We start from the raw sequence: 26,091 nt of genomic DNA on the forward strand, positions 1-26,091 counted from the left end.
ATGGTACCAAGAACACTACACAGCAAAAAGACAAGAAACCGCATTCTCGCACTGGTGACATTTTATTTTGTCGTCTTCTGGTCTTGCCCGTCTTACTGTAAACCTTACACACCTTGCACAGAAGTCCACATATTTATAGTTCCAGCACAGCACCGCAGCCACAGTGACAGCTGGTTCCAAAGGGCAGCGTAACTGTCGCATGTCAATCACAATGGAGTACTGCATGCTGCCTTGCTGCCATACAGGTGTTATTCCCCACGAGAGACAGACCATGCTCAGCTGGGGTCTGCGTTGCTTCTTACCTGGCAGAGGTGGCTCTGGAGAACACCCTGCCCATACGGCACTTCCCACTGTCGGGGCCAACGTGGTTATTCTGGTGGTAACACACATGTATAAACCTGCCTGTTCACCAGGAACTGTGGTGGCTTCCCTGTGCATTTAAGCATCAACAGCTTTGATAGACAGTGAAAATTCACAGGGAGGCAACACACAGGCAACTACCTATTTTCTTGCCTGCAAAACTGCAAGGAAAGGTCAAATTTTGCAACTTCCTGGTACAGTGGGGTTTTGGACAACAGAAATTCTGGAGAACCCATTCTTTGTAAAACAGAGTAGTACTGCCTGTGCTGCAGCTTCCTACTAGCTTCTATGACATCTGCTGCATTTATGGAGCACAGGAGGATATCCCCTATGATGCAGAGGTCATACCTGTGACTTAAAAGAACGAACCCTCTTCCTTTACCCTCTTCCACACAGGGAAGCCACTGCTATCCAACCTCATTCACACCAAGGAAGCAATATTTAAAAGAAACAGGTGATAGAAGACAACAAAGGTGGTTTCCTTTGTAGGAAGGTGCACTTCCTACAGTGCAGGAAAAAAAGGACACTATGGGAACACGGCATGACAGGGAACGACACACTGGCAAGGCAGTTCAATGAAACCTGGGTTTCAGCACCAGCAAGACTGCTACTGCAGATATGAGCCATCTTGCAGTACGTTTTGTTTCCCAGGTGAGTCTGAAAGAAGCAGTCTTCAGAGGGCCCATGAAGACCGTCTTATTACATTAGTTACTGGGGGTCTCTGAAGGGCCAGTGAATCTTCAAAAGGCTGGAGAGTATTTATTCCTCATCGAACTGGAAGACCCCTGACATACATTCAACGCCCAGTGCTACAGAAGACAGATGCCAGGGGAATATTGGTTTCCTGACGAGGGTAACTACTTCCAAGCAGACCAGAGCTCACGTGCTGCTGTCTGGTGCTGAGCCTAAACACCAGCGTCGGAAGGAGAGACGGTGCCTTGCGCAACAGACTGGAGCACACGCTAGGAAGGCCTTTGCTCTTCGGGGGCAGCCTTGCTGACAGCAGCCAGGACACTGCCAGGGCAAGCTAAAGCTTTTCTGTTCTGCACAGCACTGCTTCGTTTGTGTATGTACTGTGCAAGAAAGGGTTCCCCACTTACTGAGACCTAAACGGTGCGCTAGCCAGTCCCTTATAGGGAGAACTGCTAGAAAAGAACCCTCATCTCGCCCATCAGAGGAAGACGACAAAACAGACAGCTGCTGTACTGGAAACCACTAAACAAGCAACTAATGCGAGCCAAACTGAGACTGTAACCAGAGCAGGAACTACACCGGCTGCCCTGCTAGTGCCACTGTCCAAGGGAACTGCACCAGGAGAGGCAGCCTCCCTACCACAGCTTTGGTTTGAAGTCTCCCACAACTGACCAGAGGCAACAGTTTCAGAATCAAGGTCACTGAGCAGAACGGAGTCACAGTCCCAAAGACATTCAGTTGCTCGTATTAGCGCTGTGGGTTATGAGCGTGACACAAGTGGGGCTTCTCACTGAGAAGCTTTAGGATTGCTCCTGCTCTTCTTCTAGGGCTTTACTTCCGGCCTCGCTTGCGGCTGCTTTTTGGAAATTTGGCTCTCCGTGCAACTTGTGGCTGCCCCTCCTCACTGCTCACGCTCTCATTGTCCACCCGCCGGGGACGACCTCTCTTACTTCTCATTTTTTCAACTCCAGCAACGGGGAGCTTCTTAGCAGCCAGGGTCCCAGTACTCTTCTTTTTGCCCCGGGTCAAAGGACGTTTCTTTCGTTGCTTCCTCTGCTCTTCTCTCTGGCGGATTTTCATTAGCTTCTCAAAGCTTTTGGTGGTAGTTGTGTTCACATCAAACCAGTCCTGGAGGGTTCAGAAGGCAACAGGTTGGTACCCATGGCGAACATACCGTATAAAGCCTATCAGAGCTTATAATAAAGCCGCCTCCTGGGACAAGGGCTTCCTGAAACCTGAGATCTGGAAAGGCAGCTGCCTAACAAAGATCTGCTTCCCGATGTTCCTCCTCAGGTGTGGCCCTGTCTCAGAGGATTCAGGCTTGATTTGGCAACTGCCTGGCTAAAGGCATGGAAAAGGCTGAAGAGCTGAACCGAGCAGCAGCAGCTTGGGACAAGACACGTGAAGCAACACGCCTGTTCCCCAGACCAATGCGTAAGTTTAAGCAAACCAAAGGCCCCGCCAGCCTAGGACCCTGTCCCTAGCAGTGAGCAAGGAAAAAATAAAACAGGGCAAGCATCCAGCATTTCCTTCCCAAGACACCCTCCCCCCCTCCGACAGCCTGGGGTCAGAAGACTCCATTCTGCCTGTCTTACCTCAGCATGCACAGAGTTGATGTGATACTTGACCCCACTCTCTGAAACGAACTCCTTCTCACACAGGAGACACTTGTATTTACCAGCCACAAAGTCTCCCTGGCACCAAAACAAAAAAATCCATCACTACTTGCTGCCAAGAAGGCTGACGCGCCTATATATTGTATTTGACTCTTGCTCAGATACAACCCAGTAGTAAGAAACTCTTGCTCGTACCAGACAATGCTTTAGCTACAGGAGCGCTGACCTTATGCGCCGGCTATGCCCACAAAGCGTACGACTGCTCTGTGAGATGTTACAAGGTCTCTGGCACCGTACCTGGAAAAAATGCTCTTGTAGCTCTGAATCTACAGCTAGGACTGCGGTTTCACTAAAAGGCAGCCCGTTAAGATGCCTCCTCCTTGCCTCAAGCAGTGCTTGCAATGGCAACCCCGTTAGCACACTGCAAAGCCCTCAAACTGTGAGGAACTCAGATCAGCAGATGGCTGGGCAACAGCTTCAACAAGGAGACAGCTGAAGGACAGGGACAGTCCGGCTATCGGTATAACAGACAGTGAGGACAGAAAGGCTACCAACCAAGGTGCACGTGCCGAGGTGAGATTTGAGTCCCGAGACGCTGCCGTATACAGACTCACAACCCTGAAACGGTAAAAAAAGGGCACGTCAGCAAAACTCAAGTTAAGAAATCACTTCTTCCCACACAACAAAGTCTTGTTCTCCAGAAGACAATTCCAAAAGGGATAAGAGAGGCAGGGGGAGGGAGACACCGAGTCCTACAAAGCCAGAACGTTTCTGCTAAAAGGACCATCAAAAGAGACATAAGCTTTCAGCAAGTGAAGTGTTTCTGACCACATTTCGACATCTCCAAGAGACTCCTGTCACAGTTACTTTCACCCTCTATTAAAGCTTGAGTGCAACGACAGAGTTTGCGTTCTGCCTAAAGTGCAGCAGAGATTAATTTCAGGCAGAGCACAGGGGCAAGAACAAAACGCTTCAACCTCTCCTGCCCTGCTCACGTCCCTAGGGGCACTGCATCCGCATCAGCGGTCTCAGCTAAAGGGCAGCTCTGCAGGCCTGCCCCGCGTGAAGCGTTGGGCATCACCCTCGCGATACTCGGTCCCATGCAGCCGACATCCCAGGCACTGAAACAGGAGGGAGGTGCAAGACATGCTTCTGCGTTACCTGTCGGTGAAACAGGACAGCTGCTTTCTGGAGACAGCTCCATACACAGCACCATGTTGCAATTCTTACACTTGGAAATGACGCAAGGCTGAAAACTGGGGAGAGAGTGCTGGGGATGGGGTAGGGCAGGGGGACGGCATTGTTTCTACATCCAAACCTGGATGGAAGCCGCCACTTGGCTACCTGGCAGCGTGTGTCCCCTGTATCACATCTACCACCATCTCCACCAATGGGGACTTTTCTTCTCAGTGGATCTGACTGGTGCGTGGGATCGTAAGAGACCAAGTGCACATGCGTAAGCGTCCCTAGAGCAGGACAACAGCGCCATGCAAGAGTCTTCTGTAGCTCGTTTCCAGCTTTCAAAAGAGAACTTAATTGCTGTGCCAGACACAGCTCCTCTACTCTTACATTTCCATCTCTACTCCTCCCTGCTTCCGTAATTAGGTTTAGTGCACCTGCTAGACAGGCAGGGGCCTGACATTTTGCTACTGCTCAAACCTCCAAAGGGGCCGGCTCCCAGCTGGATGGGAAAGCTGTCCAGTCTGACACCAAGTTACTGGCTCTGAAGCAGACAAACACATCCTCAGAGGCATCACCCCTCCAGCAACAGTCCAGACAGCGTCTTGGTGACACTAACCAACCGCGGAGCAGAATGTGTCACCCACAGCGAGACAAACTGCAATGTCAGGGTTCTGGAAAGCTGTTGGCTCACACAGACCTGAGATCTGTCCCCTTGGAGGCTTCAGAAACACTTCAGGATTACCTGATTTGGGCAGTGGACTCTTCGGTACATCTTTATCTCCGTTTTCCATTTGCACAGCACGTCTTGACTAAAGGTGGGCAGTCCGGGACGAGTATATTTCAGCTGAGATAAAGAGACGGACTTGAAAGCCGGAAGCAGCGCTGGCTACGCAGAGTGCCAAGTATGGCCCTTTCTCTCCCAGGCTGTGAGACAGAGGTGCTATTTCTTGTCCTGCACTAACAGCCAATCCTTTCCTGTCTCACTGACTCTCCACAAACATAAGTGAACCTGGAACACCCCCCACCAAGGCCAGAATCCCCAGACTTTGACTACAACCATCCCTCTAACTGTACTTACCCCGCCCAAATCATGAACCACCCTTTACCCTTGGGTTTCCCTTACAGCCTAAAAGACGCTCCTGGAAACTCTGCTGCCTGAAAAACTATGAACTATCACTGCAGGGCAGCAGCGACCTGTAGCCTACGACTTGCCAGCAACATACTGCCTACAACTGCCTTCATTACTTGTGCCCACTGAAACTGACAGCGATACACCTGGGAAGTCATTATAGCCTGCCTGGATGAAATACTTACACCACAGCAACTGCTGCTGTAGCAACACTGTAATCTAAGACCAGGGAGAGCAACACCTGATCCCTCCCACAAGACAGTACTTCTTCAATACTTGCTTTCCGTGGGCCACTGAACACTGGCAACACTGGGTAGATGCCAGCGCAAGACTCATCCGATGTGAAGAAAGACTCAGACCCTAGACAGCATGTCTACCTTCCGGTCATCCGGAATCAAGTCCTGCAGAACTTTTCTCTTCGGCCACTCTCTGGCCAGCTCTTCTCCAGCTAGCTCATGGAGATAGTAGATCGCCGCCTTTGCAGATCTCCTCTGAACTCTGCCCGTGTTGTTTGGCTCACCTTTTATTTCCTTCAGGCTCTCTGTTCTTCTCTCCTCATGGAGGAAAGGGACCTGCAATGAGGGCCAAAGAAGGTGAGCCTCCTTCGGTAGTTCCCACTTCAGTTACACTAAAGACTGTCAAGAAATATTCTGCCAAATCCCTCACAAAAATGCTGCTGCGGCTGTGGTTCGCTCTCACAGGCACAGGACAGAAGCGCACCCCTCTAGCGAGACAGACCCCCAGATCTACTCAGAGGGGTCACAGCACTAAGGCTCAAGCAGACAGTTCCATGCAGCCGCTGGTCTTGAAAGGATCGCACCGTTCCCTCTAACGCCCTCATGGACAACAAGCAGAGTACTGCCTGCTCCGCTCCAGTGTTGGGTCTTCCAAGAGCAAAAGAAAAGCACCTCACAGGTTACACATGTTGGCGCCATTCTTCCATGGAGCAACAGTCAGGCTGGGGAAAGTTTACTGCTGCCACGGCGATTCACTATCAAAAACTTCATCCTAGTCATGGAACAGCAACAGCTGCTGCTAGAAGGAAAGTGTCAAGGACACAATACTCCAGAGAGACAGAAAAACACAAAGATTTGCCAGGCCTAAGTACCCACCCGACCAGCAGACAAAAGCCTATGTGTGCTGCACGTCGGGATGGCTCAAGTACCACCAGGCTATCGGGATAACTATGGCCATTTGCACTTACCGGCCCATGCTTAGATCGCAGATGGTAGACAAGTCCTGCCTTTGATTTGTATGCTTTTCCACAGTGATGGCACTTCATAGCCATTTTCTCCAGCTCAGAAGCAGCCTTCCCACATTTTTTAACATGATACAGGTATCCCATTATGGTCGTGAAGCTGCCTGTGCAGCCCTGCCAATGCAGAAGAAAAAGGCATGGAAGAAAAACGCTCGCCAAGTGATCACACGCCCACTGTGCATAGGATCCACAGCTTGCTCACCAAAGTACTGGCACTTTTCCTGCCACACCAGAGACCACGAGGTAGCAAACCTTAACGTTCACCTGTTCAGACAGACAAAATCTGGGAGAAAGAATTGGCTCAGATGGGAGAAACTGTTTCTTACAGCTTCTTTGTAGGTAGTGCGCAACAGAAAATGTCAGGATGCGGACTGAAGAAGCAAGGTGTAAAATGAGGATGCACAAAACGGGAAGATTGAATTCAGATACAAATGCGGGAGGTGGGCAGAAAAAGAGGGAGCTTTTACACTTGGTTGGCCGGCCAGACTGTCTAGAGCAATAGCAACGCTCGGGTAATGGTAAATAAAACTTTCAGCTCCTCCCAGGATACAGCTATTGCCTCCTGCTGCAGTGGAGGACAACAAAAAACCCCAATGGCTCCAGCGGATGTCACTTACTAGAGGATCTCCTGACACCGAATCCAGTGATCAACTTGACACTGAGCTTGGGAACAGAACAAATCAAACATGCATCAGCCAGGTTTTAATATTCTTAGATGTATCCATCTAAGGGAGGCCTCCATCCCCTTCTCTAGCTGTAGCCAGTCTCAGTACTTTCAAAAACCAGAGACACGCTCACACAGTTAATTGTGTGTAAAACCATCTTCCCAGCCATCACAAACAACTGAGGGAGAGCAGAAGCACACATTCATAAAATGTGTTTGGTGCACACAAGAAACAATGCAGTGTCCTCTTGATCCCCCTTGAAGACACCAACACATGAGATACCCAAAGAGGTCCAGCTGACCCCGCTTGAGCACAGGGGTTGAACTAGGTGACCTCAGCTGGTTCCCTTGCAGCCTTAACCATCACCTAATGCTGTCAGCAGTTTATAATACTGTTGCAAGTTAACACGGTTCTCCTTTAACTTCTTCCTCCCTGACGCACTCCACTGAATGCATTTATAAAGTCATACCTTTGCTGAACCTACATTTACAGGCAAGCAGACAAGGCAGCAGAACAGAGCTCCAGGTCTTTGAGGACCCCTTCCACAGAGTGCAAGAGCTCTCGATCCCCAGGTGTAAGGTGCCTGGCTGTGTAGGGTTAGAGTCACAAAGGCCAAGACGTGGCCAGAACTGAACTTGGCAAAGGACACAAAAAAGAAGAAGGGCTACTCTAGGTATGTCAGCCAGAACACAAAGGTCAAAGAAAGCGTAACCCTGCGATGAACATGACCGGCAAACTGGCAACAACAGACAAGAAGGCGGAGGTACTCAGCAAGTTTTCTCTCAGTCTTCACTCCTGCCGCACCTCTCGAGCGGATGGACCTCAAGGCGAGGACTGGGGGAGCAAAGTCCCTCCTGCTGGAAGAGAAGATCTGAGAAGGTCTGAGGCCACCTGAGGCACCTCAGCGTACCTAAGTCTACGGGACCTGATGAGACGTAGCCCAGAGTCCTGAGGGAACTGGCTGATGTAGTTGCCAAGCTGCTCTCCCCGACACCGGAAAAGTCATGGCAGTCAGGTGAAGTCCCTGGTGAGCGGAGAAGGGCAAAACCCCCATTTTTAAAAAGGGTAGAAAGGAGGACCCTGGCAACTACCGACCTGTCAGCCTCACCTCTGTGCCTGGCAAGGTCACGGAACCGATCCTCCTAGAAGCTACGTTAAGGCACATGGAGGACAGGGAGGTGATTCCAGACAGCCAGCACGGCTTCACCAAAGGCCAGTCCTGCCTGACCAACCTAGTGGCCTTCTGTGATGGAGTGACCACACCAGGGGACAAAGGAAGAGCTATGGATATGACCTCCGTGGAGTTCTGTAAGGCCTCTGACACGGTCCCCCACAACATCCTTCTCTCTAGATTGCAGAGATATGGACTTGGTGGACTACTCGGTGGGTAAGAAACTGGCTGGAATCTCACATCCAGAGAGCAGTGGTCAACAGCTCAGTGCCTGGGCGGAGATCAGTGACGAGTGGAGTCCCTCAGGGGTCTGCACTGGGTCCACTACTGTTTAATGTCTTTGTCAGCGACACAGACAGTGGGATCGAGTGCAGACGACACCAAGCTGAGTGGCGCGGCTGACATGCCTGAGGGATGGGATGCCATTCAGAGGGACCTGGACAAGCTCAAGAAGTGGGCCCTTGCGAACCTCATGAGGTTCAACAAGGCCAAGACCAAGGTCCTGCGCCTGGGTCGGGGCATCCCACGGTATCAGTACAGGCTGGGGGATGAAGGGATTGAGAGCAGCCCTGCCAAGCCGGACTTGGGGGTACTGGTGGATGAAAAACCGGACACGAGCTGGCAGTGTGTGCTTGCAGCCCAGAAAGCCAAGCGTATCCTGGGTGCCATCAAAAGAAGGGTGGTCAGCAGGTCGAGGGAGGGGATTCTGTCCCTCTGCTCCGCTCTGGCGAGACCCCACCTGGCGTGCTGCGTCCAGCTCTGGAGTCCTCAGTATAGGAAAGGCATGGACCTGGTGCAGCGGGTCCACAGGAGGTCCATGAAAAATGATCAGAGGGCTGGAACACCTCTCCTAGGAGGGAAGGCTGAGAGAGTTGGGGCTGTTTCACCTGGAGAAGGGAAGGCCCCGGGGAGACCTTACTGCGGCCTCTCCATACTGAAAGGGGGCTTACAAGAAAGATGGGGACAGACTTTTCCGTAGGAGCTGTAGTGATAGGACAAGGGGTAACAGCTCTGAACTCAAAGAGGGTGCCCTCTGACTAGACTGAAGGGAAAAAAAGATTTTACAAGGCCGGTGAAGCACTGGCAGAAGTTTCCCAAAGACCTGGTAGGTGTGCCATCCCTGGAAACATTCAAGGCCAGGCTGGACAGGGCTCTGAGCAACGTGGTCTAGCTGAAGAAGCTCACTGCAGGAGGGCTGGACTAGATGACCTTTAAAGGTCCCTTTGAACCCAAATCATTCTATGATACTCTGTCTTAAAACATACCTAGGATCTTGAAATAAATCCAGCTTTAGCCAGCCCCACAGCAGACCCAGCAGAACTCTCATAATGTTTTATATTCATGCATCTGACGCTGTTTAATTCAGAATACTTAGCACAATGCAGCTTACCTCCCTCGTACACTTGAGTTTTCCCATACGCTTCAAAACCTTCCGAAGGCGGTCTCGCTCAAGCTGCTCATCCAGTTCTCCTCCCTCCTTCACAACTGGCTAAAGCACAGCAGAAAGATGAAAGAAAAACATAGGGTGCTCAGCATTTACAGCTCTTCTCACAGGGAATTCACTAGTCAATACACAACCGAAGGAGAGCTTCCAAAACAATTACATCTCTGCAACTTAAGATTTTACAAAAGTGTATCTAATACAATGATCACGGTCTGTCTATATCCCAGAACAACCGAATTACCTTTAAAGGGAGTAAACTGCCTGAAAACCACTTTGCAGATAAGCATTCTAACATTTAGATAGCTATCTAGGAACAAAACCTTGCTAAGAAATGGTCCCAAGCCACAGCTGCTGGGAAGGACAAAGGTATGTATTTCCATAATTACTTTGGTCCCCTTCTGCCTGTGGGAAGTACTTACTCATCTCTGTCATGCACCTTTAACATTTCCTGGGCCTGCCATTTCCACTTAGCCCAGCTAAAGCTAAGCCGACTAACTACCTGTAACGGTTATTCACCTGTGCGAAACTATAGCTCAAGTTCTTGTCTGTTCTCTCTCCAATGGTTACTGTTCATTATTTCCTACACTACCTAATAACAACATTACGCTTGGACTGAAGAGAAAGTTAGAACAGAGTGACAGACCTATTCCTCAGGGTCAGAGCGTGATCCCTGGCCTATTACGTTTACTAATACAGCTGTAGGTTCAGAAACCACAGTACTGAGAACCACGTAATAAAGAACAGTAACCAATTATCTAACCCAGGGGTCCTCAAACTACAGCCTGTGGGCCGGATACGCCCCCCCAGGGTCCTTAATCCGGCCCCCGGTATTTACAGACCCCCCCTGCCCAGGGTTGGGGGGGGAACCAAGCAGCCGCAGATGGCTGCCTGCCACTTCATCCGCACGCCGGCCCCCTGGTTAAAAAGTGTGAGGACCCCTGATCTAAACCCTACCCAAACTTCCCAGTGACCTTTTCAAAAGTTCTAATTCTTCACAACTGCAACAGGAGACATCGCCCTCTTTAAAGTAACAGCAAAGAGGAAAAGCAGACTGTAGCATTCCTATCTTTACAGTAAACACAGACAAGAACTAAACTGCTGTTTCTGCTTTTTTACCTTTCAACTTGTAAAGCACTGAACTCTAGTCTGCTCTGGATGTAGAAAAACGGCTTTCTAGCACAGGACTGAAACTCGCAGCCTAATGAGCAATCATTTTTTTTTTCTCATTGAGAATGCTGTTTACCTGTGACCGTATAACCAGCCTAAACACAAATTCACCCCCTCTTTCTAAGATGCAGGACGGCTACCATCTCTCCTAACACTCTCCTGTTTTTTCAGATGTTAAATCTCACAGGAAAAATAACAGGCAGAGAAGATTGGAGCAGCTACATCACAGGAAAAAACCACCATGCTCTGTTACTGTGTGTGCCGGGGAAGGAACCCTAAACTCTCTTGCCTGCAGGGTTTTTAGATGCACAGCAGTCATGTTACCTGATTGTTATGGTCTGCCATGACATGGTATTTCATCCCTCCTAAAGACTTCAGCTGCTTCCCACAGTGATGACATGTGAACATTTCCTAGAAACAAACAAGGACACGGTGCGTGCAACTGTAAGCTAACCAAAGCAGTGGGAGACGCTTTGGGGGAAAGGAGCAGGAGAGCAGAACATTTTGTTTGTGCCTGGTAACTGCCCATCAAGAACAGAAGAGATTTTAGGGAGCCTAACATTCAGGGGAACAATAAAATAGCTACACCTTTGTTCACTACCCCAAACCGCCAGCAAAAGGCTAAGCCAGAAGCACCAAGCGCAGCCTCTTACACGTGTACAAAGGACTCTCGCTTAGAGACGTGATGATGAGATGAAACCCGTTCTAAATGCAACACAAAACAGCGTGCAGGCAGCAAGCTGAAGAGGATTAAAGAACACGTTGCTCATCTCTCGTGTTCCTACCTGCCTGCAATTTACCATATGTTTCTTCAGTCCTTCTACAGTCTTCCTCACCACAGCCCGGCATGTTGGGCAGGTAACTCGGCCTTTGTCCTGAATTTCCAAAGACCACCGCTCTTCCATACTACCTGCCAAAACAAAAGGTTTGCAACAGAACTGCAAACACAGCATCTTTTTTTCCCCCTTCGACTTGCACAATGAATCCTAGAAGGAAACAGGTCACACGCTACCAAACTCGTGTCCAGCTACACTTCAATAGCTTTAGCTCATTTGCAGCTTCCAGTGTGTCATGGGACGAGGCACACGTCACTCCTTTTGGGAGATCGTTTAATAAAAACTCTTTAATCCTACCATCTCCTTGCAAGGAGTGTTCTTCCACTTGTGCAGCAGAGATTTTTCATCCATTCACTTGTAGTTTACACAATTACTTCAGCATGCACAGTAAACTCTCCTTCTGGCAAAAGGGTTTCCACAGGAGAAGCAGCCACAGGTGTGACCAAACAGTTTCAGACAAAGTCCACGGTTCGCTTCTACTAACCAAATCTTTAGCACGCCACTTACGTTAGCCAGCCACCTTGGCACCAAAAGTGAACAGAGCTACACCACCGGGCCAAGATCCTCAAGAAACAGCCAGGGAAAAGTACCCTCTGTGGCAGTCTCCAGTTCCTGGCCTGTTTGTGAAGGGCCATACGCCACAAGGGTTATAAATTACTGAAAGGGGTTCTGGGAAGAAAGTGGCTTAGCAGCCATCTGCCCAAAGTCTTATCATCAAAAGATCTAAAGGCTTTCCCCTTGGCCCAGTAGTACCAGGGAGGGGCTGCCCCTCCCCAGGTGGCTGCAGGAAAAGCCTGTGAATCAGACAGCACTGGGCAGAAAACTGGGCTATTTCACGAGTGCTGTGAGCAACACATCCCACGTCATTCCACCTGCTGAGCCAAGGCTAACGCTGTTCTCCTAGGACGGACTGCTTGAGTCTCTGCCTGCCAGGTTACCACAAGAGGTGACTTGGCAGCAACAGCGACGGAGTTTTTCCTGCAAACACACTCTGCTGAGTAAAAAAGTATACATATTTTTGCAAGCTGTAGAGTTGAAACTATTTCAACGGGCTTTTGCTCTCTTCAGAAAGCAATTCCCCCTTCACTGTCCCACTGTGCAGGGGTAAAACCACCTGGAACTACACTATTAGGCTGTATCCAGTCCCTCCAGTCTTGCTCTGCAGTACTGACACAGTGCCAGAAGGACAGCAGCCAGTTCTTCCTTGTCAACAGTACAGTGAACAACAAGATGGATACACCAGAAACACAGCTGTTGCTCAGATTCAAATCCTAGAAAGAATCACCTTTATCTTTCAGCTGCCTCAAGGTTTAACCCCAGCCGGCGACAAAGTACCACCAAGCCACTCGCTCCCTCCCCGGCCCCACTCAGGGCTGGGGAGGGGAATCGGGAAAAGGGTAAACCTCAAGGGTTGAGATAAGAACAAGTTAGTAACTGAAAGAAAATAGAATAAAAACTAGAATAAGCATAACAACTACTGGAAGGAAAAAGAGGGAGAAGCGGAGAGGAGTAAAATCCAAAGGGAGGGAAGTAAGAAATAACTCTCAACAACCCCCAAACAAGCGATGCTCACCACCCGCTGACGAATGCCCAGCCAGCCCCCGAGCAGCGCTGAGCAGGCCCCGGCCAACTCCCCCCAGTTTATGTACCGAGCACGACATTCTGCGGTGTGGAATATCCCTTTGGCTAGTGCGGGCCAGCTGTCCTGGCCGTGTCCCTTCCCAATTCCTTGTGCCCCTCCAGCCCTCTGGCTGGCAGGGCCCGAGGAACTGAAAAGTCCTTGACTTTGGGATAAACACTACCCAGCAACCACTGAAAACATCAGTGCGTTATCAACATTGCTCTCACACCAAAGCCAAAACACAGCGCTGTACTAGCTCCTAAGAGGGTAAGTGACTCCATCCCAGCTGAAACCAGGACACGCTGCTTCATTAACAGTTCTGAGCAACTGCTGCTTCTTCTTACCTGGGCCATAGGTTTCTGGTTCTTTCTGAACACAGGGGCCTTTCGCTCTGGAGTTCTGTTGCGTTCCAGCTTGCTGTTTTTTTCCTGTTAGAACACAAACAAGAAAGACCAGAAGACTTAATTTCGCGAGCCTTGTTACAAAAAAGCAGAGTCTTTTTGCTAGGATGCTGCTACTCAGCCTGCTGTCTCAAAGCTACTCATTCAGAAATGTTCAATGGTTTTTTTGTTGGTTTTATTTTCTTTGAGGGAACGTCAAGATTATGTTCCCTACTCCCTCTCAAAATCCATAGCTACTTACAGCTGCAGGCATTAGCCCCATCCAGATATCTGCTATCTGTACGGTTGTGCATACACACAGCTCAGGGGATGGGAACTCTTCACACTGAAACATTCCCTCTTCACAGTACGGCTGAGCCAATCTAACGACTTGTTGGCAACCAAATGGGACAGTCCCGTTCCTCTACTCATTCCTGTCTTCTTTAGGCTAAACAACTCTTATTGTTTCAGGATTTTCTCACGGGGTTATGTTTTTTTGCTCTCTTCTCCCTGGTCTCTTCAGCTGGTCCACACACTTCCTGAACTGCAGTGTCCACTGCTGAAGCAGCACTCCAAGTGTGACCCTGCATTAGAGCACAAGAATTACTTCACATGCCTGACAGTCTGCATCTCTGCCCAAACACCTCAGCATGACATGTGCCTTTTCAGGAACAAGCATGACGCTCTTCGTCCTTATTCAACATTTGAGCTGCTATAAATCTCAAACCCTCTTCTGAAGAACCGACACCTAGGATGTTGCTCTTTGTCTTTCAGCTGCGCTAGTATTTCTTCCCAACTACAGCGTCTTTAAGTTCACACACTATATTATATGCCATCCTGTTCTTCAAACTGCTTCTCTAACATCAAGACCGCTTTCAATTTCAGCCTTTTCTCCACCGCACTTGCCATCCCTTTCGGCTTTGTGCTGTCTACATATACTTCCAGGTCCTTGGTGACAAAAACAACGGTTAGAATCGAACCTAGGACAGACAGACTGCGAACCATCATTCTATACTTGTTTCTGTCTCACAGAAATCACAGCAATGTTATGGCTGGAAGGGACCTCCTGAGATCACCTAGTCCAACCCCTGTGTTCACGCAGGGTCAGCTAGAGCAGGCTGCCCAACAACACGTCCAGTCAAGATTTGAGTACCTCCACTGATGGAGACTCCACAACCTCTCTGGGCAACCTGTGCCAGGGTTTGACCACCCTCACAGTAAAAAAGTCTATCCTTGCCTTTGGGTAGAACCTTGTGTGTCTTCATGTGTGCCCGCTGCCTCTTGTTCTGTCAGCAAGCACTACAGAGAAGAGTCTGGCTCCCTTCTCTTCACTCCCTCCCACCAAGCGTTTATACACACTGGTAAGATTCCCCCCGAGCCCTCTCCAGACTGAACAGTCGCAGCTCTCTCAGCCTGTCCTCATAGGAAAGATATTCCACTCCCTCGATCATCTTTGCAGCCCTGCACCAACCTCTCTTTTGTATCAGGCAGCCCAGAACTGGACACGGTACTCTGGTGCTGAGCAGAAAGGAAGGATCACCTCCCCTGACCTGCTGGCAACGCTCTTCCTAAGGCAGCCCAGAATGCTGTTGGCTGCCCTTGCCACAACAGCGCGTCTTGCTGGCTCAAGGCCAGCTCGCTGTCCTTCGGGACCCCGACGTCCCTGTCTGCAGAGCTGCTTTCCACAAAGTTAGCCCCCAGCATATGCCGCTATGTGGGGTTATTCCTGCCCAGCTGCAGGACTTCACACTTCTCCTTGATGAACCTCAAGAGATTCCTCTCTACTCAAGTCTCCGGCCTGTCCAGGTCCCTGTGAACAGCAGTACACCCCTCTCATGTACCACCGCTCGTATCATGCGTGTACGTGCTGAGGGTGCACGCTGTCCCACTGCCCAGGTCATTAGTGAAAATCTTAAACAGCACTGGCCCCAGCATCTACCCCTGGCGTACAGCGCTAGTGGTGTGCCTCCAACTCGACTTTGTGCTGCTGACCACAACCCTCTGGGCCTGGATCTTAAGCCAGTGTTCAAACCACTGGACTGTTCATCTATCTAACCTGTACTTGGCCAGTTCACCGCCGAGGATGTCGTGCGAAACAGCACCAAAAGCCTTACTAAAGCTGACGTGAACAACATCCACGACTCTCCCCTCATCCGCCAAGCTAGTGACCTCATTGTAGAAGCCTGTCAGGCTGATGAAGCAGGATTTGCCCTTCGTAAATCTATGCTGACTACTCCCAATCACCACCTTGTCCTTCACATGTTTGGAAATGATTTCCGGGACGATTCTCTCCATCGCCTTCCCAGGGACTGAGGTGAGATTGACCGGCCTGTAGCTCCCCAGATCTTCCTTCTTTCTGTCCTTGAAGACAGGAGTGATATTTGCTCTCTTCCAGTCTTCAGGAACCTCTCCCAGGTGCCATGACCTTTCAAAGATAATCAAGAGTGGCCTCACAATGACATCAGCCAGCTCTCTCAGCGCTCAGTACAACCCGTCAGGCCCCATGTAACTTCGAATCATACAATCACAGACTCATTTAGGTTGGAAAAGACCTGTCAGATGCATCGAGTCCAACCGTTAACCCAGCACCGCCAAGCCCACCGCTAAACCACGTCCCCAAGTGCCACATCTACGGGTCTTTCAAATCCACCCAGCGGTGGGGACTCCACCACCTCCCTGGGCAGCCTGTTCCATACTTGACCACCCGTTCGATGAGGAAACTTTTCCCAATATCCAAACTAAACCTCCCCCAGCGCAACTTGAGGCCGTTTCCTCTTGTCCTGTCACTTGTTACCTGGGAGAAGAGACCGACCCCCGCTGGCTACAGCCTCCTCTCAGGTAGTTGTGGAGAGCAGGACGGTGTCGTGTGTGTCCCCCGCTCCCGAGTCTCCTCTCCAGACTAAACACCCGCAGCCGCTCCCCATCAGACTGGTGCTCCAGACCCTTTCCCAGCCCCCTGCCCAGCTCTGGACACGCTCCGGCACGTCAGTGTCTGTCTGGGAGTGAGGGGCCCAAAACCGAGCCCAGGACGTGAGGTGCGGCCTTGCCAGTGCTGGGCGCGGGGTGACAATCACGTCCCTAGTCCTGCTGGCCACACTATTTCAGGCACAAGCCAGGATGCTCTTGGCCCCCTGGGCACGCTGCCGGCTCACAATCAGCCCGCTGTCGACCAACACCCCCAGGGCCCTTCGCGCCGGGCAGCTTCCCAGCCACTGTCCCCCAAGCCTGTAGCGCTGCGTGGGGCTGCTGTGACCCAAGGGCAGGACCCGGCACCGACCCGTCTCCAGCCTCATACCATTGGCCTCGGCCCATCGGGCCAGGTCCCTCCGCAGAGCCCTCGAGCAGATCTACGCTCCCGCCCAACCTGGCGCTGTCTGCAAACTGACTGAGGCTGCACTAGGACCCCGCATCCAGACCGCTGACAAAGATACTCAACAGGACTGCTCCCAGCACCGAGCCCCGGGGAACACCACGCGTGACTGGCCACCGGCGGGTTGTGACTCCATTCACCACCACTCCTTGGGCTCGGCCACCCAGCCAGGTTTTACCCGGTGAACAGGACACCTGTCCAAACCATGAGCAGCCCCTTTTCTCCAGGAGAATGCTGTGGGAAACCTTGTCAAAGATCTTACTGAAGTCTAGGCAGATGACACCCACAGCCTTTCCCCATCCACTACAGCGGGTCACCTTGTCACAGATGGAGATTAGGCTAGGCTAGCCAAGCAGGACCTGCCTTTCATAAACCCACACTGACTGGGCCTGATCATCTGGTTGTCCTGCACGTGCCGCAGGATGGCACTCAAGATGATCTGCTCCACAACCTTCCCCGGCACCCGAGGTCAGACTGACCCGCCTGTAGTTCCCAGGATCCTTCTTCTGGCCCTTCTTCTAGGTAAGCATCGTATTTGCTAACTTCCAGTCAGCTGCGACCTCCCTGGTTAGCCACGACGACGGCTGGTAAATAATTAGGTAGGTCCCGTCTGTTCAAGCACTCTAACTTCACCCTCCTTCACCCAGTGTAAGGCTCCCTTGCTCAAGACCCTCCCTCTGGTCTCGGGCACCCGGCATTCCTGAAGGATTCCTGTAACTCATCAAGACTGAGGCACAGGAAGCCCCGAGTACCTCAGCCTTTTCAACACCATTTGTCACCAGTTCCCCTGCCCTCTTCAGCAATGCACTCATGCTTTCCCTGGCCTTCCATCTGCTGTTCACATACTTGTAGAATCCTTGCCTGTCCAGATTCAACTACAGGTTGCCCTTGGCTTCCTTAACCTCATCCTTGCAAGGTTGAACGGCAGATGTATACTTCTCCTGCGTCACCTGCTCCTGCTTTCACCACTCGTACACTTCCTCTTGCACCTCACCACTGATTATCAATCCTCTGAAGGCATGAAAGGCCTATGATGTCCAGCTTCCCCCCACCGCCACCCCTGCCCCGGCCTCTGTCTCTGCGGTAAAAGAGCATTAAAGTGGTCGGCTTTGGTTTCTCCTCAACAAACCCGTATTGCTGTTATCATCTACTCATTCATCTCCAGAGGTTTACAACTAAGTTCTCTGATTATTTAGTCCAGAATCTCTGGGGAAACTGAAATGAAGCACACTAGCCTGTACTTCCCCTGCTTCCTTTCCTCCCTCCCTTTGCTGGACTTTGAAGAGACTGAAATTACAACAATCATCTCCCACTGTAAAATCAAAACTAGCCGACTGGCTCCTGTAACAAAACACCTAGAATCCAAAATAGAGCTGGAAGACAGCAGGGGATAGCGTTTGGGCATGGAGGAAATCTGAAGCGCCTGGAGGCTTGCAACTAGGAATTACAAGTTATTTTTATTACCCGAAATCTTCTGCTTCTTCTTGGGAGAGTCCGGAAGATCTTCGCCTTCCCCTTGCTCAGACTTCCTCTTGCCTTTCAATAGTACTTCTCCTGCTAACGAGTAAGAACAGAAACGATTCACTTTCATCATTCACTCTGGGTAACAGCTTTGAGCCTGCTGCTGCCTCAGCTTATCCTCGTGTTCAATACTCCAAAAAAAAAGGGGTGGGGTGGTGTGTGTGTGTGCGGGAAAGTAGATTTTGTAAGGCACCTGGACACCAGTGAGCTAGAGACAGCCTTTGGACTCAGTAACATCTAGGTACTCCACAGCCTGCGATCCTCAGACACAGCAAATATGCAAGAAACAGTGTCACAGCACGGCCTGGGAAAATAACGCTCCTCGGGAAGCGAGCCAGAAGGTGCGAGGTTATGTCATAAAAAGCTCATCTGTGCGCACACACAAAGTAGCACAGAGAAACAACGGCAGGTGGGAACCCCAGGTAACATCCTGCCTCCCCTCACTCTTTCCAGGCCTACCAAAGGCTTATCTCCACGACCACAGACAAGCACAGAAGCACGACGGCAGGCAGGGGAACACAAATGATGGTCTCAAAGAAACAGACACCTTCTTCCCAGGTCTGTCCCAGGACACCCACCAGGATGAGTCCCTGGGAACCACCCTCTGCAGCACCCTTTGGGAGCGGGAAGGGAAGGGAGCAGCGAGAGGGGAAGAGTGTGGTGTTAACACCTACGGTTAGGTGACACACGGGATGCCAGCAAAGAACAAGTCACGGTGACACAGGACTGGGATGTTTAGGAGTGGGATCAAAGGAAGGGAAAGGCTGAGGATTACCTGATTGGGGGAGGATCAAGTGCGGGAAAGCAGAGGTGTAAGAGGATAAAAAGGACCACTTGCTTGTACAGGTGGTTGGTCTGTACACAAGCCTGCTCATGCCTGACACCAAATCAGAGGGACCAGGGGACAGCAGTGTCTGAGCATGTGAGCCTGTCTGTAAGGAGGTCTACACCAGCGACTGGCGTGGCTCTGCAGGCCTCAGGGGCCAGCATGTCCACGCACCAGCAACTGAGTAGGCCAGGATCCAAAGGCCAGATACAGAGCAGAGCGAGTGTTTAAGTCCAGCTACAGGAGAGATCCACATTGCACTTGTGCGTGCACACACAAACATACACATACCTATATACACGCACTTCTTTCATATGCACGTTTTGTATATGCTTCTCTTCTCCCACCGACACATCTTCATCCTGATCAGCCAGACAGGCAAACAGGATGGAGGCTGTTGGGGCTGTTTGTGCGAGTGCTCAGCGCGCCTCGTTGCGCTGGTCCGTGTGGCTGGCTGCGTGTACAGGTGGCAGCCCTGTGTTTGTACCTACAGCAATACGCGCTTAGCCTCCTTACTGGTTGGACCTGGGGGTGTGGGGCTGCAGCAGCCTCGGTTCTATCAAGGCGCCAGATTCGGCTCTCCCCACAACAGGATGGGATACACAACCTGACTTAGAGGCGAGAAGGAAGTACACTAAAGAAGAGCAAAGATTTGGCTCTCCCCCACACGAGAAGGCTGGAAAACAGCTGCCAGGCTGGGAAATCTGAGCGTAGGACCCAAACCACTCCAAATCCAAAAACAGTCAGTGACAAAAGTGAGAAAAGAAATGAAAGCATCCTTAATGAAAAAAAACAACAACAACTACCAACCACAAAACCCATGCCTAATCCAGAATACTGCTGAATGAACCCTTTTCTACATCTTTAGCGATGGTTGTTCTGGTTTTGAAGCTCTCAAAGCATATTCCTGATACGACTGGCAGAACCCTCATACACACCTCTTCTACGGATAAAAGTAGGTTCAGTCACAGAGTCATTGATTTCAAGAGACAAGTCACTCAAAAGGAACCGTGTAACCTCAGAGAATTTCACCTATATTTCTGCAGTGGAGGAAATCTATTTCTCCTGATGCATGAGTGGCATTACCAAGCTGGGAATCTGTGGCATGTCTTTCAGAAGTCATCTAAGCTCTCATCAAAGAACCACAGAGAAAAACAGGTTTGCATCGAGCCAAGAGCCACGAGTACCTTTATTTTCTGAAGATTTGTTAATGCTGGTTTTTACTCCTCTCGTTTCCAACCAGTAAGCCGGCCTGCGAATGGCCCGCTTGCTTCTGGACTCTGCACTTCCGTTCACTCGACCCTGTGGTGAGGCGGAAGACACGCTGCTGCCTGTCTCATCGCAGTTACTGCTCAGTCCTAGGACAGTAGTTTCCACCTCCTCAAAGTGCTTAGACCTGGAAAACAACAACTCAAAATCCTGTGTACAGGTATGCATACATACACACACAACCACAATAACCGGACAGACAACACCCCTCGCATCTTCCCAAGCGCTCTAAAATTCATCGCGCAGTTCCCCGAATCGCCTCGATTTCCTGAACTGAAAAGTGCCACCCCAAACGTTATCTTTCAGGACGTCTTTTTAGAGAATGACATTAAAAAGCTTTTGAGAGGAACAGAAAAAAAAAATAAATCCATCCTGCCTCAAACCTCCAACTTCGGAAGCAGGCACAAGTTAAACCCCGTTTAAAAATACACAGTTGTCCTTCAGCAACCCGAGGAGAATATAGGACTTCTTCTGCAGCCCAGCGTTACAAAAGAGACCTCTTCCATCCCACAAAGGGCAAGATCTCCTTCAGTACCTATTCTCAGAGCCAGAGCTGACACTACACAATTAAAAGACTTAACGCTAGTAAGAATCTGAACCAGCAAGGGCTTTCAGCAATGGAGACAGCCTTACAGTAGATCCTACAAATCGCACTACATGAAGATGAATTTAGACAGACAAGCCAGCAGCCCCGATTTTTCTTCCTCGAGATCAGAGGGAACTTGGCTTCGCTAGTCTCAAGTATTTCTCAACAGCCCTGAAATGCCTGGACATTTACACTACCGTAACACGACAGCAAAACGATTAGGCGTCAAAGCAACACAGAGAGTATCTATTCTCTGGGCAAATACCATTAACGGGCGAGAGGAGAGAACAGAAAACACAAACACTTGCCAACGTAGCCCAGTGCTGCCACAATTCACAAACTGAAATAAGTAGATCGCTTAACGATGACAGTGATGGGCGTCCCAGCAATACTCTCCCACGTGCCGGGTTGTGGAGTTCACACGTTTGAACGCATCCGTACTAAAATCAGTAGGTGGGAGGCGTTGACGGTACCAGGTCAGATCAGTATAGACTATGTTTAAGAAGGTACCGCAGAAGGACGGGGAGAGGAATTCTCTAATTAAAGCCTTTCACAATTGCAATCACGCTCAAAATACATAGATTTTGGAATACCGCTTGGTCTCAAACATAAAATATTTATCTTCCCAGTGCTAAAACCCTTTTGAAAACAATCAATGAAAGCTCACACCCCTTTGTGAAGTGTCAGAAAAGCACTTTTCCTACAAACCAATGAGCAAAGTCAGTTGAGACGCTCATCACACAAACCAAAATCATCGCAGCTCTGAAAATTCAGAATATCGTGCACAGACCAGGTACGGTTTTCCAAGAGGAATCCCTCAGCTTATTTCTTGCCCTCCCATCAAACCACGCAGGAAACATTCACATACCTTTTGTTTCCCAGAGACCTCTTGACCTTCTGTTGCCTGTGATGTCCAGGCCTGCCGTCCTAACAAAGTAAGAACAATTTACATTAGTGGCATAATTTTTCTTCTTTATGCACGTTTCACCGTTCAGTTAAACACAGTCACCTGCACTCTGAGGACGTGCATACCATCCTCTGAAAAGGAAACCACTGTTTTCTGCAACCAGGAAGCGTTTAACCTGTTCAACTCGCAGATGAATTACGACTGGCATCAAAAGAGGGATACGCCTCGCTACGCTCCCCACACGAAAGCCCATCCTTCCCCTTGCAACGGGGCACGAGGGAGTGTTCTTTGTCTCCAATGCATCCAGTGGTACCTGCTTTCTGCCCCAGACTTGACCACGCTGTGGGAAAATCACCTTGAGGGGGGCAATTAGAGAAAATGGGGTCCTGACAGAAGCACCATACTCCAGAAAGCTTTTTTAGGGTAAAATACAGCTGTCGCTTGCAGGATGCTTGGCATGCACGGAATCTATGTCACCACAGCTCCCCAAGCAACACACCCTGCCAGCTCAGCACATGCTGATAAGTGACGGAGGATGGAGCAGAGACACCGCGGCCAGGCTCTGTTGTGCTATCCCGCAGGAACAGCAACTTGATGGCACCACACAGTTGATAAGCTGCGTACCAGTTGTTGCATGAAGAACCCACTAGATGTCCGCGGCCAGTCAACCACTGTGGCAAAATGACTTTCTTCAGATGAAATAATCTCACCGTAATACTAACGCACACTCCATCTCAAAGTTACCGGCCTCCAAGGAACTGCTACACCTCACTGGGCACCCGATACAAGTTAGTAACCACAAAGTGTATGCCTGGAGTTGCTCAAGCTCCACCTAAATATGACGGAAAAGGGCTAGTCCTGGACTGAAATCAGTCCAGGCGGGGAGGAGGAGGGCAGGGGGGATTGCTGTCTAAACCCCTGGATTACCCGACTCCGATTCAGTGTCCACAAAGCTAGGTCAATCCAACTCACCCTAAAGTTGGTACGAACGAAGGGACTTCTAACCAAGGCAGTCAGCCTTGGGGAGGAAGAGACACACAGAACAGACAGGGCAAAGAACACCGTCACCTAAGTTACGCAGAAGGAAGCCTTCGCATGAGGGAAGTACTCGCTAGGAGAGAAAACAGGACCCGAAGGTGTTGCAGTCCACTGACACCAACAGAAAATTAGCTGAAAATAAGATAAAGCTAATTGTGGTAGTGGGAGATCGCCACCTCCAACTCAAATAGCCCCCCCCAAAAGAGGGCAAAACCCCACCTGAGGAGCCCACGCAGTTAGTAGAGAGCTTCAGCAGCGCTATCTCCGGATGCGTACTAATTTGCATTAGAAGCGAGAAGCTTGTAACCAATCCTATGTACGATAAACGAATATGCAATACACTACGAAGTAAAACAGGTGGGCAGATGAGGGGAGAAGTTAGGGAAGACTTCATCCTAACTTCTGGGATCCGTCAACAGGCTGCACCCGTCTTCTCCCCCACACGGACGCCAATAATAAGACAAAGTAAGAACTTGACCTTATGCGTGCTAAATAACTAACTCATGCTAGCTGTTATTAGTGATTATAGTTTGGTTGTGTATGACTCCAAGCTCACTTTTGCAGACAGTCTCTATCACCAGCAATCACAAACCCCAACCGGTCACCACATTAGATTAGTAAAGAGTGTTATTCCGGAAGCTGTTAGCGTTAATCCTTTGTGGACGCTAGCAGTAACCGGCAGCGGGTAAAATATTCATGGGCAGACCCACACCAAAGGGTCCCACCTGCTGTTGTTGGCGTGTTCCCCTGAACAAGTCGCTCAAATCGCCCTCCGATCCAGTGGGACTGTTTGCTGAAGGGTCCCTGTAACGGGATGCTGACGGACTGGTCAGGCACAAGGGTCCCGGCTTTCCTGGGGCGCTGACCTAACACTAGGGGTCGAGAAAAATCTTCCCCCATGCCCCCACGCTTCACGTGACACACACGATGACAAATGGTTTAGATCCCAACTGACTAGCTTTTACACGGCACAAAAATCAATGCCCAGCAGAAGTATATGAAATGCCAAAGACGTAACCTAGGAACAGAGAGTATTTTGCCACATACAGGAACGGGCTAAGAAACTTCGGGGGGAGGCGGGTCAGCAGGGAGAACATGGCTTAACTACCCATCATCTTTACAGAAAAATGTAATGCACATTATCAGCTGGACCATGCCATGAAGTTAGTTGTTAGAAAGAAATGCTACATGTTTTCTGGGGAAAACAGCACACGGGGATATGACAGAATCGGAAGAAATCGTAAAACTTGCGATGACTCGTCAGGAGGAGATGCTGACAAACTGCGGGTGCTGGAGCAGAACTAGGGAATGGGCAGCTTCCAGGCAAATGAAACTCACCACTAAGAAAACAAAGGCACTGGGAAAAATATAACTTTCATCTGTCTTTTATGCTCTCGCCATCTCATCTGTACACAGGAACAAGTAGCAGTTCACTCTTCCCAGGACCACAGTCAGTGAGAGACAGCCCAGCCAACAGCTAAGAAACTCAGCAGACGGCAGCGACGTCAACTAGATGAATCCTTAAACCGTGACCACAGAGCGTCAGACGGCCCTTGGGTCTCCAGCCCCAGAGTCTCTGCTCACGGGAGGCTCAGGGGAGGAGCAGGAGAGAACGCCACAACTGCTCGACCAATGACTTCACGGTCCTATTTGGGCTTCTCTGGAAGGAAAGGCAATGGGATCTTTGCGCCTGTATTACCTCGAGGCAGTTTATGCGCAGCCAAGAGCGGCGGCTGGGAAACCCCTACATCGGAACCATGGAGAAACCTCACTGAGGAGCAGCTACAGTAACAAACCAGGCCTGCGACGCTGTAATGAGAAAACCGAGCAGACGGGCAGGCGCAGCCCGCTGCCGTGAGCCGGCCTCACCTGCCACCTGCGGGACACGGGTGGCTGACAGACATGGCACATGTTTTAAGGTGGTTCTGTGGGGATTTTTCTTTCCAGGAGTAAAAGACTTTGCATAAAAGCGGAGACCTGTCTGAAATGTTTCGCTCCCGGTTAAGGAGAGGCAATCAAAAAGGGAGAGCAGGGATGAGCCGCCGAGGCGCCCTCTCCGGGAAGCTGACAGCCGCGATCCCGAAGGGGCCTCCACAGACAGCGCCGCCGAGGCCCGCGGGGTTCCCACCCGCACGGCGCGCTGCCCACGCAGCACGCAGAGGCCCGACGCGCACGGGCAGCGGAGCGGCCAAGCGCCCCGCCGCGGCGGCAGGAGGCAGGCAGGCGCTCGGCGAGCGGCCGCTGCTGTGGCCCGAGCGCGGGCGGCGGCTGGAGACGGGCTGCCCCGCCGCAGCGACCGCGGGAGGCGGCGCCGAGCCCCACACAGCGGCTCCGGACGAGGCCGGGAGGCCGCCGCGGCTGCCGAGCCCGGCCCCGGCGGCGGCGTCGACGGCAGCCCCCGGGGCTCCGCGCTGCCGCGCCTGTCCCGACCCCCGCAAGGCACGGGGACGGCTTCGCGCCCTTCGCGGGGCTCCCGGCCCGCGGCCCCACGCGCCGCCGCCTCCCGCGACGGAGACCGTGCGGGCAGCACGTGCGGCTGCCGCCCCGCTCCGGACCCGCCCCCCGGCTTCAGCCTCGGCGGGCGGCTCTCCGGGCGGAAAGCGGGCCTGAACGCCGCCGCCGGCTCTCCGGGCGGCCCGCAGCGAGCCCCGCTCGCCGCCCGGCCACGGGACGGGGCGCGGCCCGCGGGCGGCAGCGGCGCAGACCGGGGCCGCTCGGCTACTCGGGGCCGCGCCGAGCCCACTCTGCGCCCGAGCCCAGCGAGACCCTCGGGGCGAAGCGCGAGTCCCACCGGCGGCGGCCATCAGCACCCCGGGCACTCACCGGGCCGCCGCCGCTCCGCATGGTGCCGCCGTCGCCGCCACGTCAGCACGCGCCCCGCACGGCCGCGGGGTCCCGCCCTCCCGCTTCCGGCCGCCTCCTGGCGGCGGCCGCCGGCCCCGGGCCCCGCGGGTGAGCGCTGCCGGCGGCCCGCGGGCCCCGCCCGGCGCGGCGAGGCCGTAACGCGTACCCGGCCGGCAGCGGCACTGGCGGCGGCGGCGTGGCGGCCGGG

The 26,091-nt window shown here is 51.6% G+C and overlaps 1 protein-coding gene across 1 annotated transcript; it reads right to left on the minus strand.

The window, feature by feature from the left end:
• Nucleotides 1–43: 43 nt before the first annotated feature.
• On the minus strand, nt 44–25,968 carry LOC121089808 (zinc finger protein 512-like). Its single transcript, XM_040597396.1, is given in 15 exon segments — nt 44–1,889; nt 1,891–2,181; nt 2,649–2,747; nt 3,225–3,287; nt 4,594–4,695; nt 5,358–5,552; nt 6,185–6,352; nt 9,465–9,563; nt 11,010–11,096; nt 11,471–11,595; nt 13,487–13,570; nt 18,357–18,446; nt 20,427–20,635; nt 21,963–22,021; nt 25,863–25,968. Coding segments are annotated over 15 exon segments (1,728 nt in total). The 5' UTR covers nt 25,884–25,968; the 3' UTR covers nt 44–1,853.
• Between the last annotated feature and the right edge of the window lie 123 nt (nt 25,969–26,091).

This window comes from Falco naumanni, chromosome 6, assembly GCF_017639655.2.
Source record: "Falco naumanni isolate bFalNau1 chromosome 6, bFalNau1.pat, whole genome shotgun sequence".
Classification (NCBI taxonomy): domain Eukaryota; kingdom Metazoa; phylum Chordata; class Aves; order Falconiformes; family Falconidae; genus Falco; species Falco naumanni.